Source organism: Onychomys torridus, chromosome 23, assembly GCF_903995425.1.
Source record: "Onychomys torridus chromosome 23, mOncTor1.1, whole genome shotgun sequence".
Lineage (NCBI taxonomy): Eukaryota > Metazoa > Chordata > Mammalia > Rodentia > Cricetidae > Onychomys > Onychomys torridus.
The window spans coordinates 56,954,322-56,972,206 of NC_050465.1; the positions used below are offsets into that span (position 1 = coordinate 56,954,322).

At 45.4% G+C, this 17,885-nt stretch overlaps 1 protein-coding gene and 1 non-coding gene across 4 annotated transcripts in view; one reads left to right on the forward strand and one right to left on the reverse strand.

Annotated features, from left to right (window-relative positions):
* Smarcal1 (SWI/SNF related, matrix associated, actin dependent regulator of chromatin, subfamily a like 1) overlaps positions 1-12,960 on the forward strand; it is a 46,863-nt gene extending 33,903 nt beyond the window's left edge. The window contains exons 14-18 of one of the 3 annotated variants that reach the window (XM_036173323.1): positions 807-909; positions 4,952-5,134; positions 6,473-6,573; positions 7,824-7,920; positions 12,655-12,960. In XM_036173323.1, the coding sequence (XP_036029216.1) occupies positions 807-909; positions 4,952-5,134; positions 6,473-6,573; positions 7,824-7,920; positions 12,655-12,888 (718 nt within the window). In that variant the 3' untranslated portion in view covers positions 12,889-12,960. Of the gene's footprint in view, positions 1-806; positions 910-4,951; positions 5,135-6,472; positions 6,574-7,823; positions 7,921-10,433; positions 10,943-12,654 lie in introns of those variants that run through there. The other 2 variants (XM_036173324.1, XM_036173326.1) reach the window with 2 other exon arrangements.
* Trnaa-ggc lies at positions 536-617 on the reverse strand. Its single transcript has one exon. It is a non-coding gene; the product is annotated as a tRNA-Ala (tRNA).
* Positions 12,961-17,885: the final 4,925 nt, after the last annotated feature.

The following is a 17,885-nucleotide window of genomic DNA, read 5'->3' on the forward strand; positions in this document are numbered from 1 at the left end:
TTAGATTTGGTTCCTAGCACCTATGGGACTCCTCACAGTTATCTATAACTTTATGTTCAGGGGATCTGACTCCCTCTTCTGGCCTCTGTGGGCCCTACGCACACATGGTGAACATACATACATGTAGGCCAACACTCAAGCACATTAAATAAACAATTAAAAAACCACGCACTGGGTAGAAGAGAAAAGTAAATGAATGGGAAAAGACATCCATTAGCACTGATTAACTATGGGCTCGGTCATCTGTGGTCTCAGTAGAAGGGAAGTGGAGAGTCCCTCTTATGTGTCTTTTCTGTATCATTTCTTATTTCTCAACATTGAACTTTTGTGTCAAGAACTAACCTACTTTGGTTTGTACTGAAAACAGATTAAATTGGTAGTAGCAGCTAACATGAAAGCTGATGATTATCTTCGTAATCTACAGGACGTGAATCCCACATAGTAACATACCAGAGACATGTAGAGCTCTTGCTTACAGAGAATTCAGTTTATGTAGGATGACAGAGTATAAACTCTTTTTTTTTTTTTTTTTTGTATATGGAGCTGAGGATTGAACCCAGGGCCTTTCGCTTGCCAGGCAAGCGCTCTACCACTGAGCTAAATCCCCAACCCCCATATAAACTCTTTCTCCACATGTCAGGGGATGGTTTTCCTCCTTTGCGCTGTTCATAAAGGGGGAAGGTTGGCTCTCAGAAAAGGAGAGAATGGGCAGGAGCGGGCAGTGCCTTGTAGGTTCTTGAAATCACTTTTGGCTAACCAACTGCGATTCTGTGTTTACTCTACTTTGCTACCATTGTCAACTCTAGTGAATATATCCTGGACCTTTTGGAGAGTGGACGAGAGAAGTTTCTAGTGTTTGCACACCATAAGGTGGTTCTGGATGCAGTTGTTAAGGAGCTCGAGAGGAAGGTAAGCCCTCTCTGAAGTTCAGGGTGGGGTCTTGGTGTCTACTGTTCGTTCTGCACAGCATCGGGTCAGGACTAAGCTAAGAAGTGAGGCCGTGGTTTCTAGAAACATTGCAAAGGCCTTTTGAGGAGCTGTCACCTCGGGGAACCACAGATTCCCACACGTGGCATTCTGACACCCTCCCTGCTGTGAGCTCTCCCATTCTCTGCGTTCATAAAACAGCTAACCTGCAAGCAAGCGGCCGAGCCTCCACATGACTGTCCTCCTTCCTGTCATCCAGGGGCCTTGATTAGTTGCACCTGGCAGTGTCTAGCTTTTCAGAATCGTTTGATGGATCTTGATAAAGTGAGCAAAGCTGTCTGGAGGGAGTTCCGGAGGAGGCGTTTACACTCCTACTCACCTTGCTGTAGTTTAGGACCGTCCATTTTCTTTGTCTTCCTTCATCACCTGCACGTCCACAAGGTTTAAGGGATAGAGCACAAAACACAGCACCGTGGATCTGACCCAGACTGAAGGAGTTTCACTGTATTTCAACTCTTAGGGGGTTTTGCTTTATTTTTAAGATTTGTTTAATTTTTTAAAAAAAAATTTATTTATCTATTATGTGTGCAGTACTCTGCTTGCATGTGTCCCTGCAGGCCTGAAGAGGGCACCAGATGTCATTACAGATGGTTGTGAGCCACCATGTGGTTGCTAGGAATTGAACTCAGGACCTCTGGAAGAGCAGTCTAAACCTCTTAACCTCTGAGCCATGTCTCTAGCCCCAGATTTGGTTAATTTTTAATCATATATATATGTGTGTGGGCACCTGTGGAGGCTAAAGGCATCCCTGGAGCCACCTAGGGTGGGAGCTGAGAACTGAACTCTGCTCCTCTGCAAGAGTAGCAGCGTGCTCTTAACCACTATGCCATCCTTCCAGTCCCTTGTTTCTAAGTAATAAAATACTTGGACCCCAGCAAGTAATCTGATTTTGTTCTTCCCCTCCCCTCTCCAGAGGCCCTGGCTTGAATCTAGTGCATGTCTGTATTCATCAGGGTTCTCTGGAGTAACAGAATTTAGAGAATGAATCTCTCTATATATAGAAAGGGTGTGGGTGGGTGGAGAGAGAGAGAGAGAGAGAGCGAGCGAGCCATTGTTGGATTAGGGGTCCAGCTAATCCAGCAATGGCTGCCTATAAGTGGAAGGTCCAAGAATCCAGTAGTTGTTCAGTCCATGAGGATGGATGTCTCAGCTGGTCTTCAGTAGATGCCTGAATCCCAAAGAAGTAGGCTCTGATGCTGGTGAAGGAGTGAGGCTTGCTGTGGAGAGTGAAGGCAAGCAGGCAGAGAGCGCGCTTCCCTCCTCCAGGCCCTTATTTAGGCTGCCAGCAGAAGGTGTGGCCCAGGTTAGATCCAGATTAGAAGTGGGTCTTCCCACCTTAAATGATTTAATTAAGAAAAAATCCCTCACAGGTGTTCCTAGCCATTTGGGTTTTAGTTAATACCAGATGTAGTCAAGTTGACCACCAAGACTAGCCACCACAACGTCCTTCCCTCCGAAATCTGGTCTCTTTATATTTAAAGAATTAGCATCAGTAGTAGCACAGTGTCAGTATCGACCATCCCTGTGTCGCTCAGCATTGCTTCTGAGATTTCTCCATATGGTGACACACAGGTGTGTAGTGCATGCGCTGCTGCAGAGAAATGTGGGACTGCATGGCTCTCCGCCTTTTGCTGATGCTCACCGGGCTTTCTACATGTGTCTCTGTGTGTACAGTGTGTTGTATGCACCTATGTGTGGCCGAGTATGATCTTCCACAGTCATAGGATAGGCTCATCTTCAATTTAACTGGATTGCTGTCAAGACAGCTGCTCAGATGTATAATCCCGCTGAGGAACCCTTGCTGTCCCGTGTTCTCATACATACTTCGTACATACTCACATATCAGATGCTTACAGTTTACTCTTGCCAGTCCAGTAAAGGAACCCTGCTTTTGTTCTTGATTCTATCTGCGTCCCCCTGACTACCAGGAAAATACGTCTCCTTCCAGGTGTGGAGGGTCAATGGGGCTCAGTCTGTGAGGACTCTGTCTGCACTCATTTGGGGCTGCTTTTCTGTTGGATTGTCTTTTTCTTGTTCACTAAGAGAATTCCTTATAAATTCTGAATATTAGTCATCTATCAATTATCTTTTTTTTCACTTTATTAACTTTATTTTGAATAAAAGATTTAACTTTTTATCTTTTAGTTATATGTTGAGTTTATCCATGTTTTGTTTTGTGTGGGTTTTTGTTGTTGTTGTTTTATTTGTTTGGTTTTTGGTTTTTGGTTTTTCCAGACAGGGTTTCTGTGTGCAGCCCTGGCTGTCCTGGAACTTGCTCTGTAGACCAGGCTGACCTTGAACTCACAGAGATCCACTTGCCTCTGCCTTCCAAGTTCTGGGATCAAAGGCGTGCGCCACCACTGCCTAGCTATGACTTTTGCTTTTTTTGTGATTAATTTAAGAACTTTTTCACTAAATAAGGCTATAAATATTTTTCTCTTAGAGTTTTTATCTGGATCTTTAACCCTCTTGGGTTTGATCCTTGCATACAAAACTATTTAAGAGCAGGCTGAAATAGCTAAATCTGTAATCTCTGAAGGAGCCTCTTGAGTTTTCAGGAAACCCAAGACAATTCATTCCAAAACTATTAGAATGTATAACACTGTAGTACAGTACTTGGATTTCAAATAAGTATCCTAGAATAAGTTACTTTGTAAAATACACTGGCTAGGGCGGCAGAGCTGGCTCAGCTGTTAAAAGTGTTCTCCCCCTGAGCTACATTCCGAGTCCTAACCCCTCCTCCCCCGTTTCACTTTTTTAAAAATCTGTGCATTGTCTCACTGAGTTGACCAGACAGTCTTGACCCTGTGATCCATCTGTCTCAGCCTTCCAAACAGCTGGGTTACAGACCCGCACAACTGAGCACAACTCGATTGAATTGTGTTTTTAAAGGGAACCTTAGCTGTTATCCTAAAGGACATCTCAGAGAATAAGCAGACGTATGGAAGGCAACTCTGAACAAGGACAGCAGAACTGGAAGACTTGACCATGGACATCATCTGTCACAATATATAATGTGCACATCATTAACACTGAATGATGTAGTCCACCAGTTAGAAAACATATAACCAAGGAATCATTTAGTTTATTCAGTAAATAACTTGTGGGTAGCTGCCTGTGTACCAAGGAGAGCAAAGAGAGGAATGAGATGAATCTTTACCTTACTGTAAATTTTATAGTATAAAATTGTGGGTGTTGGGTCTCTCCTTCCATGTGTGGTCCTGGGATCAAAGTCAGCCTGTCAGACTCGGCAGCAAGCGACTTTACCTACTGAACCATCTAATCAGGAAAACCTGATTTAAGATACCTCTAAGTACAAAATAAGAGAAAACCGATGATGTAAGAGAATGTGCCAAGGAGGCTAGTAGCACATTGTATGACGTATAAAAATGGTAGTTACCTTCAAGCACAGCACTGGTTCCTAGTGGGAAGGCAAAAGAGGTAACAGCAGTGGCTGTTCAAGAAAATTCAGTTCCCCTAGTAACTGAGTTACTAAAACGGGAGGTATACTTTCTTTTAGTTTCTTGAGACAAGCTCTTGCTATGTAGTTCTGTGAGTTCGAAGTCAGCCTGGTCTACAGAGCTACTTCTAGGATAGCCGAGATTACACAGGGAAACCCTGTCTCAAAAAACCAAAAATAAATAAATAAATAAATAAATAAACAAACAAACAAATATTTTGAAAAGTTGGCATCCTGGTGGTAAATACTATTCTATACTTTTACAGACGGCATGAGAAACTCAGTACCATGTTCAGAAGGTCTGTCTGTATTGTTTCTTATGACGGTGTGTGATTATACAATTGTATCTACCAGTCCCGCCTTCCATTTTATAAAAGGAGAGACAGCCCTGAAGGCAGAGGGTTGAGTAGTGGAGTGCTTCTGTGTGTGGGCCTACCTAGACGAGCCGGCTCTACAGCCCCCAGTACCTCTGCAGCTCACCTTAAGTTTCCCGCTGTCACACAGCAGGTTCAGAACATCCGAATTGACGGCTCCACCCCTTCAGCAGACCGAGAGGATCTGTGCCAGCAATTCCAGCTGTCCAAAGGGCACGCTGTGGCAGTGCTGTCCATCACCGCCGCCAACATGGGCCTCACCTTCTCCTCGGCTGATCTGGTGGTGTTTGCTGAGCTGTTTTGGAACCCAGGGGTAAGGGGACCTCACTCGACTGGAATCCTCCTGGGTGTGCTCGGGACTGAGAAATACAAGGTCTATAAATGAATGGTAGAAGATATGTTCTTGGGCCTGGGGAGATAGCTCAGTGGTTGTAAGAACACTAGCTGCTCTTCTAGAGGACCTAGGTTCAAATCCCAGCACCCAAATGGTGGCTCACAATCATCTGTAACTCCAGTCCCAGGGTGTCTATTCTGGCCTCCATGTGTACCAGGTACACATGCAGTGCACATACGTGCAGGCAAAACATTCATGCACATAAAATAAATACATTTAAAAAAAGATGACATGCTCTGCAAGTGTTCCCGGCACTGAGTCCTGTCTGTCTCTGTTCACTCTCATGTTGTACTTGTTTATTCCTTTCAAGCACCGCAGGTCTGCGGGCCAGGTTTCAGGTCTTCACAGCAGCCTGTGCGATCATTGACTCTGTCTTACTGATGAGGAAGTCCTGGCAGGGACTCGAAAAGTCCTAGCCTTCCTCTCTCCTGTGAGAAAGCCCAAGTGGAGATCCAGGAATGTAGCACTGAACCTTTAGAGGCACTCACCCAGGCTGCCCTTGTCAACTGTCCCTGGGAGCTGTTTGCCTCTGGAGCTCAGGTAGCATGCCAGCAGCAGGTGCTTGCACAATGTCATTGTGTCCTTGACGTGACTGATAACTGATGGCTGCGATGGCAGATCTCAGACTCCTAAAATGACTTCTGTCTCAGAAAAAAAGTTGCTTTCCCTCTAACTTTCTGGTGTGTTGCTTTTACTGGCTGTATATCAGCCTCTGCTTTAGTGGTGAGTAGACTCCAAGGTTGAGGCCATCCATAAATCAGTGTTCTGGTGTTAGTTATTATGGGGCTTACCAGCATATGAACACATCCACCTCTGCTCATCATGCAGCACACCCTTTCTGGATGTGACATATCTAGATATTTGGAAGGTAACTTTAAAATTTTAGATATATTTTTATGTACATGATTATTTTGCTTACATGGATGTCACTGTACCATGTGCATGCCTGGTGCCCTTGGAGGTCAGAAAAGGGCATTACCTCCCCCTGGAACTGAGTTGTAGACGGCTATGAGCCACCTTGGCAGCCCCCGGAAGATAATTTTCCAGAGATAAGAAATGGAGTGGTCCATGTTCCTGTCCTTAGCCCCTCGGCACATAGACACCAGGTCCTGAGGTCTGAGTTCGTCTCAGTTTTTCAAGAGATAGGGAAATGCTTTATAGAGGAGGCTAAGTGGGCTTGACGACTCGGCGCCCCTCTCTGTGGTAGGGTGGCTTCCTAAGGCCTTTCCTTAACTGCTTTGTTCCCTGGGCACACAGGTGCTGATCCAGGCTGAGGACCGCGTGCACCGCATTGGGCAGACAAGCTCTGTGGGCATTCACTACCTGGTGGCAAGAGGCACAGCGGATGACTACCTTTGGTATGCCTGGGGACCTGGGGGAGCGGCTGAACTGAGTGACTCAGGGTGTGCTGTCTTGGCTCCTTCAGTGCTTAGACTGTTGCTGAGACCAACTGGGGATGCGTCCTGCTTCCCATGACCATGTTTCCCTTCATCACTAGCATTCTTGGAGACGGGCAAGGAATAGGAAAAAATAGTAAGAATAAAGGAGGCGACTCTTCCCACTGGTGCAAGAGGGAGAGGAACCCAGACTTTAGGTGGAATTTAGTGTAGGAAACACTCTGTTCCCAGCTAAGACTTCTGACTTGTTAGGATGGGGACAGTGGTTTTTTCCCTTTTGTGTAAGTGATATCATGGTCACCTCTTTCAAGGGTAGACATGAAGAACATGGTTTATTCTGAACCATGTAGTGCTTCATGGCAGGGCTGCAGTCCGTTTGTTTGTTTGTTGTTTGTGGTGTGGAGGATTGAGCGCAAGGCCTCACATAGACTAAGCAAGAGCATTAGCACCCAGTCCTTCTTTAGTTTTCATTTTGAGACAGGGTCTTACTAAGTTGCCCAAGCTGGCCTTCAAGTCCCTCTATAGCCCAGGAAAGTCTTGAACTTTGATCTTTAAAGTCTCAGACTTTGTTTTTGTTTTTTTTTGTTGTTTTGTTTTTTCCAGTTTTTCAAGACAGGGTTTCTCTATGTAACTGGCCTGGCTGGTCTGGAACTCACAGAGATCTGCCTGGTTCTGCCTCCTGAGTGCTGGGACTCAGATTCTTGTGGTGCTGAAATTACAGGTCTGTTCCACCAGGCCTCATGGGTCACATTTCAACCCTTGGAGTTTGTGTCTGCCATCTAAGTAAAAATTCCCCAGGTTTCTCAGTTCCTTTCCCTCTTCCTGATGTGAAGTTCCTCAGTGATTCCTTTAGTGCCCACTCTCCGTGTCTGTGTCCAGCCCTGTGACTGAGGGGCCTGACCTCTACAGTGCACTACATCAGTCTGAAAGTGGATTTGGTCACTGGGCAGTTGCTGAGAGCAAACTCAGATTATTACTGTAATAAGGCAGGATTTATTTCCTAGACATCTCGTGCTAGAGAGAATGTTGAACCTGGTATTACGAACACACATTGGACTGCCTCCAGTTGAGAAGGTATTTCAGGAAGGGCTGAGAGATGCAAAAAACTGTGATACAGTTCCATCACAGTCCTGTAAGAGTGGAGGGGTCCATTTCATCAGTCTTCAGATCCCGGGTAGTTGTTTTCATTACATCTCATTTCTCCCCCCCAGGCCTCTGATTCAAGAGAAGATTAAAGTTCTGGGGGAAGCCGGGCTTTCCGAGACCAATTTCTCAGACATGACAGAAGCTACTGATTACCTCTACAAGGTAACGCCAGCACACGACTCCTCATCACTGTATAAAGCCAGGCAGTGGGCTGGCTGCTGAGCTCTCAGGTCCAGCTGGGGGAGGTGTCAGTCACTTCTGTGTTGGGGCCCAGGGTTGGGGTCCAGCCTCAACCTATGGAAGGGTCCATGGAAGGGGGTTGGCAGTGAGGAATTCAGAAATAATAGGAAGAAATATAGATGGAGATGGAGAAAAAGACAGAGACACAGGATAGCTTCGGGAGGGCCTGGGTCAATACCCATCAGCCTCGAGTTTATTTCTAATGGGATTTTTTATACTAGCAAGGGGAGAGGCAAGAGACCGCCCCCCTTCAAGATCAAAGCACAGTGTACAACCAAGTGTAGACCCTTCAAAACACCTGGTAATCATGCCCCATGGTTAAGCATCTTGTGATCAGGCCTTGAAGTATGAGACACCTGGCCTAAACTCTGACTCTCTGACCTTGAATCAAACCACAAGTTAGGATGTTTGTGGGTCCCACACTTCTGGGGTGTCCTTCATCCCTGGAGCCGGAAAGGAAGGGCGGGTTTATAGTCATTCTGTTCATCTATATGGGCAGTGGTGGCGCACGCCTTTAAACTCAGCACTCAGGGGGCAGAGCCAGGCAGATCTCTGTGAGTTCAAGGCCAGCCTGGTCTACAGAGTGAGTTCCAGGAAAGGCGCAAAACTGCACAGGGAAACCCTGTCTCAGAAAAAAAAAAAGAAAAGAAAAAAAAATCATCTATGTGCCTCGCTTATGAGGCAGTGCTGGAGGTAACTCCCGCTGCTTCCCATGTGCCCTAAAGACTCCACATCCAAGGCTGAGCTGCTGTCTCGTTCATCAGGCCATGAGAAAAATAGGGAACACTCCTCATGGCAACATTACGTTGTCTCCTAAGTATGACAGCAATACCAGCTGTACAGCAGGGCCTCCACAAAGCTGTCACAGCATAGTCATGCAGCATGTGAAATCAGCCCATGATGGAAGTCTTTCCACCTCCACCCACTAGTCCTTCTGTAGCATCAGCTCTTCTAAAGAGGCCAGAGAGCACCCTCCCGTGACTGGGGTACTCTGTCAGAGGTGCCAAAAGAAGGCTTCTTGGCTCTGGAGAGGATGAAGCCATCATGCCTTGCTGCGTCCTACATGTCTTGGTCCTGGAAACCTAACTGGGGCGACTAGGGAATGGAGAAAGGACAGATACACAGACCACATACAGAATAGCTTGATCAGGTGGGCCGTGCCAGAACCTCATAGTGTTTATTGTGTACAGCCTGAGAAAGGGGGTTAGCTGGTATCGGTAGGGCTTCTGTGAGGAGCAGTCCCAGATTACACTCATCCTGGAGGAGGACGTGCAGCTGGTAGTTTCTGCACACACTGGTCATTCCTTTGTAAGTACTTGAACTTGCACATGCTGTTTGGAGGAAGCTCTGCCATCCCTCTGAGACTCCCCTGTGTGGAGGAGGCTTTGCCATTTCCATGGGTCCCTGACGTAGCCAATACTGTCAAGCATGTGGCTAAGACTTAAAAGTCGGAGGTTCTGATCACTCATTTATTGGAGTAACTGGCTTCTGAGATAGGCGCTCTGTCTCCCAGGCAGATCTCGAACTCCAGGTCCTTCTGTCTCGACATTCTGAGAGCAAGTCGATTATCAGCCTGAGATAGCACATTCAACAGACCATATTTTTGAATGTTGATGATAACTTACCCTTTTAGACAAAAACAGCAACTAAGACACACCAGTAAAACAGCCTTGCCTTTAAGCTGTGAAAGCGCTCTGATTCATCTGGTGGTAATTGTACTAAGTTAATAATAACTTTTGAAAAGAGAGAAGCTTTTTGAGGGGTCTTTCATGACAGGGTCTCCTGTGTAGCCCTGGTTATCCCAGAACTCATTCTTGTAGTTAGAGTGTTTCCTGCCTGGCCCAGTCAGGACAAATCTCTCTTACCCGCCAGTCCCACAGTCGCTCAGACCCAACCAAGAAAGTACACAGAAACTTACAGTGTTTAGAAACTGTATGGCCGTGGCAGGCTGTTTGTTATCTACTTCTTCTATCTTAAATTAACCCATTTCTGTTAGTCTATACTTCGCCACATGGCTTGTGGCTTACCAGTGTCTTTACATGTTACTTCTCATGGCGGCGGCGCCTTCTACTTCCCAGAATTCTCTTCTCTCTTGTCCCGCCTATACTTCCTGTCTGGCCACTGGCCAATCAGAACTTTATTTACACAGAGTAATATCCACAGCACACTCTGTAGACCAGGCTGGCCTTAAACTCAAGAGATCCACCTGCCTCTGCCTCCCAAGTGCTGGGATTAAAGGCGTGCGCCACCACTGCCTGACTTAGAGGCTACTTCTAAGGGATTCTCATCAAATCTTTTTCTCATCCTGGCCTTTCCCTCAGAAACTTTGAATCCGTTAAAAACTGTCTGCCTAAAGTACAGTGCAGAGTGATGTAAATGAGATTTATCAGTATTTCTTTTGATTAAAACTCCATCAGCTTACCTATTTTTACTAGGATGGGGCCAAGAATTTCACTAACAGCTGGAAAAAGAAAGCACTACCTCCTCCATGGAGACAGAAGCAAAGGAGCGTATGTCAGTATGACGGCCTTCCTCCCCAGAGGGGACAAGAGACGAGTCTCATCTTGGAACCTGCTTCCAGTTAATTACATGTGTTCCCATTTGTGAACAGTGTTGTCAGCCTCATAGTCAAATGGGCATGAGCAGGTATTTCTGCTGCTCTGGCCTGCCTTGCATAACAATGTTTCCTTTCCTTGCACTTCTTCTCAAAGGCGCAGATGAGCATATCCTTTGGGAGAGCGTGTAGTGCATGCTAATGTCAGCCCTAATGTCTTTACTATTACTTCCTGTTCTGAAAGGCTGGGACCCTGGGGCACAGGTAAATGGAATAGTCTGGAGTTCTTACATGTCATGCTGCCCTGATCAGTTTTCAAGGAAGTTCATCAGTGCTGAGGAATTCTGTTAAGAAATATTGACCTGGGGCTGGAGAGATGGCTCAGTGGTTAAGAACACCAACTGCTCTTCCAGAGGTCCTGAGTTCAATTCCCAGCACCCACATGGTGGCTCACAACCATCTGTAATGAGATCTGGCACCCTCTTCTGTATACATAATAAATAAATAAATCTTAAAAAAAAAAGGAAAAGAAAGAAAAAAAGAAATATTGACCTAATGGTAGTTCATGCCTTCAATCCCAGCACTCAGGAGGCAGAGGCAGGCAGATCTCTGTGAGTTCGAGGCCAGCCTGGTCTACAGAGTGAGTTCCAGGAAAGGTGCAAAGCTACACAGAGAAACCCTGTCTCAAAAAACAAACAAACAAACAAACAAAGAGAAATAGTGACCTGATTGTAGAGAGCCAGAAAGCCAGGGAAGTAATTCAGACTTGAGGGAGGACACAGGAGAGCCCATGACATAGCAAAGGGGGTCTGTTAAAGGATTGCATGGGAGTACCATCGGGTTGATACAGACGGCAAGAAGCCGAGGCAGAAATGCAGTTGAGCTGTTGAAGTCTTTGTGTATACCAAGAGCTGTGGCTCAAGTGATGAGTAACTGGAGGGCTGGAGAGAGGGCTCAGCGGTTAAGAGTGCTTACTGCTCTTCCAGAGGTCCAGAGCTTGGTTCCCAGCATCACACTGGATAGCTCAGAACTGCCTATAACTCCAGCTTCAGGAGATCTGATGCCTGCCTTTGGCCTCCTTAGGTACCCACAGATGTGGCATGTGCACACACATACACATACACATACATTTTTTTAAGTGACTTGATAGAAAAAGTAATGGCAGGAATAAACCTGTGGAGCCAGACTTGAGGCATAGTGGCCATTTCAAGCAGAGCGGTTATGAAAATGTTGGTAGATTTGTAAAGTAGGAAGAGAAGCTATATTGGGGATATGGGAATTAGCCGAGAGTATATTATTACAGTTATTCAATACTCTGTCCGTCCCTGTCCATGGGCCATGGCACACAGGTGGAGGTCAGAGACAATTCACAAGAATTGGCTCTCGCCTTCTGTCATATGCAGTTGCCGTCAGCAGGCCTAGCCACAAGCAGTTTACACACTGAGCCATCCCCCCGGCTCAGCATTTGATTTAAACAGTTATTTATGGCTCTGTGGATTTCCACAGTGATGTTAAAAATGTGCTCCTGGACCATGAGATGGTCAGCATTGAGAGTTTAGGCTCAGGAGAGCTGTCACGTGTCGTGGCTGTCACTGCTGGGCCTGGCTTCAACATTGCCAATAGTGGACAGACACAGGTGGCGTGCATTTTGATCATCTGTAACTTTAACATCAGACACAAGGGCAGGTCTCCTTTCTGAAAATGAGGTATCATGTGTCATGGGAGACAAATTACAGTTTCATTCACTTCCATTTAGAAAGACCAGGGCTTAGGAAGAGGCAAGATTCCTGGATATATATACTGTAATATTGAAGTGTGAATATGGAAAATCAGAACGGAAAGGAAAAAATGTTCCCAACATAAATCTTACTGCGAGAGCAGCTTCTCTGCACCCACCTTTTCGTTTCTCTCCAGCCAGAGGGCAGCAGAGAAGACATGGGGGAGGTGGGCATCTCTTCTGGTCACTGGCTTACTGCCGCAGTGGGATGAGCACCTGTAGTTCCCTGGTTAAACAGAACGCACCACCTCTCACCTCAGCGTGGCCGTGAGGGTCAGCGTTAGGACTAGCTTCTTCCTTTTACATTTCATTCTTTCTAATAAAGGACCCGAAGCAGAAGACTATCTATGACGTGTTCCAGCAGTCCTTTGAAGAAGACGGAAATGACATGGAACTTCTGGAGGCAGCAGAGTCCTTTGACCCAGGAAGTACTTCAGGAACCTCTGGAAGTAGTTCCCAGGATCTGGGAGACTTCTTGGATGAAAGCTCCTTGACAGACAGTCCACCAAAGAAAAGGAGATTTGAATTTTTTGATAACTGGGACAGCTTTACCTTTTAAAAGGGTCACAGAAAAAAAAAATGAAGCATTCAAAAATCATGGGATTCATTGAAATAAAGTATTTTGTTTAAAAGCCTGTATTCCTTTTGTCGGCAGTGGAAGAGCCCAAGGCCAGTAGGTACCAGCATTTCCCTTCCTGTGTTCCGAGATGGCCTGCTTGAAGGCTTAATTACCTTTAGCTTTTCTGAGTTAGGAAAGGAAACAGTGGCTTATAGTGTTGTGAGGTAGTCACGAGAGAAGACTGGGCATGGCCAGTAGAAAGTCTTTATTGGCCAGGCTGCCACTACACTGGGTGTTCTCAGTGCAGTCCGAGTCTTCCTGAGGATGAGCTTTTAAGCACAAAAGCCATGTTCTGGGTTGATACACTTCAGTCAACAAGAGCAGTTAGCCAGAAGCAGAACTATAGAAGCTAAACACCAAGACTGGTACATTTAGAGGCTTTCCCAGAACTCTGGACTGATGGATTAGGCCTTTGTTTTAGTTTTGGCAGGTGGTATTACCTACATGCTGTGTTTTACAGCCTGAATGGCATTTCCATCATGGAGTCAGTTGTGCTAAAGTCTGAGGGCTCTGTTACAATAGTAGTCATAATTTACAGTCTTGAATAATGAAGTGCTTCCTATTACAACCCCCTTTATCTAGTTTAAAATTCAACAATTGGAGAGGTGGCTCAGGGATTAAGAGCACTGGCTGTTTTTTCAGAGGTCCTGAGTTCAATTCCCAGCACCCATATGGTGGCTCACAATCATCTATAATAGGATTTGGTCTCCTGGCATGTAGATACACATGCTGAGCACTCAAACATAAAATATGAATAAAATTTTTTTTAAAAATTCAACTACAAATATTTATTAAGCACCTCATATAGTACCAGGCACTGTTCAAGATAGAAACTTGCTAAACCAAAGAAAAAGCACATGCCCTTGTGGGGTTCATCCAACACAAGTAACAGTGATAGTCATCTTTCCTAATACATTATATTTATAGACACTGAAATGTAAATTTTGATTTTCCTGTCATAAACTTATTTATTTGATTTTTAAAACCATCGTTAAGTGTGAAAGACATTCTGAGGTCACTAACATAGAGAAATGGGTGGTGTAGATACTGAGCATGCTCTGTAGTTTGCCAGCCTCTGAGCAACAGAACCCAATAGTAATAAAATACAAACCACATACTATGATTTTAACTTTTCTAGCAGATTTAGATTTAGAAGCAAAATCAATGTATTTCTCCTAATACAATCAACATATTAACATAAGAACTTGTGGTTTTTGAGACAGGATTTCATGTATCCCAAGCCTGTCTCAAACTTGCTATGTAGCCAAGGATAACCTTGAACTTCTGATCCTTCTGTTTCCACCTCCCTGATGCTGGTAGTGGGCCCCCTCCCTACCCATTAATGGAGACAGCAATCACTGTCTTAGGAAAAAGTCTGGAATGAGTTAAAGACCAGGAAAGGAAGGGTTGGTTGGTTTGGTTTTGAGAAAACTGGGAAAGGAACATTTCTTTGTCACCCACTTCTGTACCCATCTGTAGTCTGCTGTGTGTGTTTGGTCTTGTGTGCTTTAAGAAACCTCAGGGATCCCTGCCCTGTGACCTGAGGCTGTCTCCAGGGGCATGAGACCCCATAGGAAAACAAAAAACACAGGTTGAGACTGCTCCTTAATTTGCAAAATGGATCCATCACGTCTGATCATCCATTGACCCTTCCACTTCCCACCAAGTCAGTCCAGGAGTATCACCATTAAGTGGCTTGGAAGGGGTCAATTGGAACAGTCTAAAATACCTATTTCGATTTTGTTTTCAGATCTCAGCATCTCAGTGAGGGAACTAACCTCAGTGAATGGCACAGCAAAGCCTCTGAGTCAGGCACTGGGGCACTGGGGCAGCCACCGGCTGTCACTTGCTTTTACAGCATTCTCTGCCCATGTTTCCCTTCTCCCATTCAGTGGATTTTATTATCAGCCACTTTTTTGTATTTAAGATTTTTTTTTCATTTTACATAGCAACCACTGTTCCCCTCCTCCGCTTCTCCTGCTGCCCCTCACCTCCCACCCACCCCCATTTACTCCTCATAGAGGTTAAGACCTCCTCTAGGTAGTCAACACAGGCTGGCATACCAAGTTGGGGTAGGACTAAGCCCCTCCCCACTGCATCAAAGCTGAGTAAGGCATCCCACCACAGGGAATGGGCTTTAAAAAGCCAGATCATGTACCCAGGATAAATCCTGGTCCCATTGCCAGGGGCCCCACAAACAGATCAAGCCACACAACTGTCCCCCACATTCAGATGGCCTAGTTTGGCCCCATGCAGGCTCCCCAGCTGTCAGTCCTGAGTCCGCCAGTGAGCTCCCACTAGCTCGGGTCAGGTGTCCCTGTGATTTTCCCCATCAAGGTCTTGACTTCCCTTGCTCCTATAATCCCTCCTCCCTCTCTGCAACTGAACTCCAGGAGCTTGGCCCAGTGCTTGGCTGTGGGTCTGTGCATCTGCTTCCATCAGTCACTGGATGAAGGTTCTATGATGACAATTAGGGTAGTCACCAATCTGACTACAGTTCAGGCCCCCTCTCCACCATTGCTAGGCGTCTTAGCTGGGGACATCCTTGTGGGGTCCTGGGGCTTTCCCTAGCACCAGGTTCCTCCCTAACCCCATAATGTCTCAGCCACTTTTCAACACTTTCATTCTGAGGGTGAAATATAGGAAAAGTTTTTAAAACAATTTGGAGCTTAACTGAGATAAGCACTTGGGCAGGCATGAGCCCAGTGTTATACTCTCCAGAAGCATTGTTACTTTCAATGTTTAGCTTCATCCACCTGGAGTGAGACAGGTCAAGGTTAATTTTTCCTGGATGACTGTTATTCTCAGCACCACATATTAAAAGACTGCCCTTTCAGCTGTGACTCTGGGGGGACATTTATTCACTACTATATATTTGATATAAAATTACTCTAGAAATACACATTGTAAGTAAAAAAAAAATGAAAGTCTTACATTCCCCCTCACCCCATGCTACTGCTTCTTAGAGGTAATAACTAATGTAATTTGAGGTGGAGGCATTTGTAATTTATTTCGTATATACCTAAAACTTGCTTTTAAAAACTGTGCCAAATTTGTCATACCAAAGTGGTCCATTTCCTATGATGCACTTGTCCACTGTTTCAGTTGGTCTACCCTATCTCTCTTTAGGAGTGACCCGTCATCCTGCCAGATCCTTTGGCCCTTTAACAAAAACTAGCTGATTTTTAAATGAATTTAAGAAGCTATAAAAGGAAGGTAAGAATGTATGTGTGTGACTCTGTTTTGGACACATTGATTCTCAGTGTCCAGAATTAGCCTGATGGTCCCCTGGACAGTCCTGTGACTCTGGGATAAGTCCTTTATAGCTCTGTCATGAGATGAACTTGTGCTTCAAATTTCTTTAAAGAAAGAATAAAATGTTGCATATGCCCCAAGAGAACCGTTTGGCCCCAGCAGCTGAAAGGATACCTCTCTGGAAGTGACTTTGAGTTATTATTTTAGAGGTGAAAGATGTGCTTGGAATGCTTCCGAAGAACGATGTGATTGATTCAGAAAAGATCTTTACGGAGACTTGTATGGGAGCATGATGTGGTGAACATCTATAACTCATGGGCCTCTAATGGGATGGGAATTTGCCCATAAATAAGACAAATTGAGACTTTATGAGAGGCACAATTTTCTGCAGTCACTTAGAGCTGGTTTTATGGGAGAGCTATTTGTATGTATATCCTCGAGCTTGCTATTTAGAGAGGATTGTTTGGTGTGATGAAATCGCTCTGAGCACGAACGACTTCCTCCTATTATGAAGTGTCTCGTTTTCAGCTTCTCTGTCGCGTTCTTCCTCAGGCTCTGTCTCTTCTCATCCCCTCCTTGACCCCACCAGGCCCGAGGCCATGCCAGGGGAGGCAGTGAATTTGCTGGATGGTGATCCAGGTTAAGAATAGAGCCAGGGTAAACAGTTCACTCAGCAAGACCTAGACTGCCTCAGTACCTACCCACTGGACACCAGTTATGCCTGGCTAGGAAGCCCAGACTGGACAGGAAGGTCATTACAAATACTTGTTGCCGCACACTGACGCCATCAAACATCGGTCCCGTTTGTTTGCACTAACACACATAAGTTTGGTTGTGCAGCTTCTGTAAGCAGCCAGTTCACATGGAGAGTTTCCCCGGTCCCCTTCTGGAAAGAAGTGGCTGCTCCTGTAGCCTCCGCTATTCTAACATCGGAAGGGACGTTGAGCCTGTCATGGAACAGAGATGCGTTGAGGACATTCCTACCCCTGTATAAGCTTCAGATCCAGTCACTGTGACTCCGGTTGTCTTATTGTGCCCAGGCTAAAGAAATTAAAGAGTCTAGAAGACAGATCCTGAAGCAAGGCAGAGAGAAGACAGGATTGAAAGGCACTGAGAGATCTAAGACCCAGGCAGCAGCATCTCCATAGTACAATCACCACCACAGAGAACTAATGGCTACTGGACACTTGAAGCTGATTTTGTCTCCCCCTTACACAGTGTGCAGTATTCTGTACAGCAGAGAAAGCAAACCAATGACTTGAGTTTTCAAAGGCAGCAGGACAGTAGGAGGTCTAGATGTTGCTTACTGGCTACGTAACTTCAGACAAATCATGTGATCTCTCTGAACCTCTAGAACACCACACTGCCCCCCCCCCATCCACCCAGTTCTAGAGTGAGTGGATCCCCCTTGGAAGGCAAGGAAATCCTGACTTGCAAAAATATAAACCTATCACATGATATGTAAAAGAACAAGTCCCAATCAGCAAATATTCTTACCCTTGGCATGCCAGGCTTTGTTAGGTTACTGGGATGCAAAGACCAACACAGCTCTGCCCTTGTTATGGTGCCCTTGAGTGGTGGCTTCAATAAACTTTGTTTGGGATTTATAGAAAACTGAGGGAGTAGTCCAGATATTTTTGTATATCTTTTCACCCAATATATCAATGAACCTATACTGATAG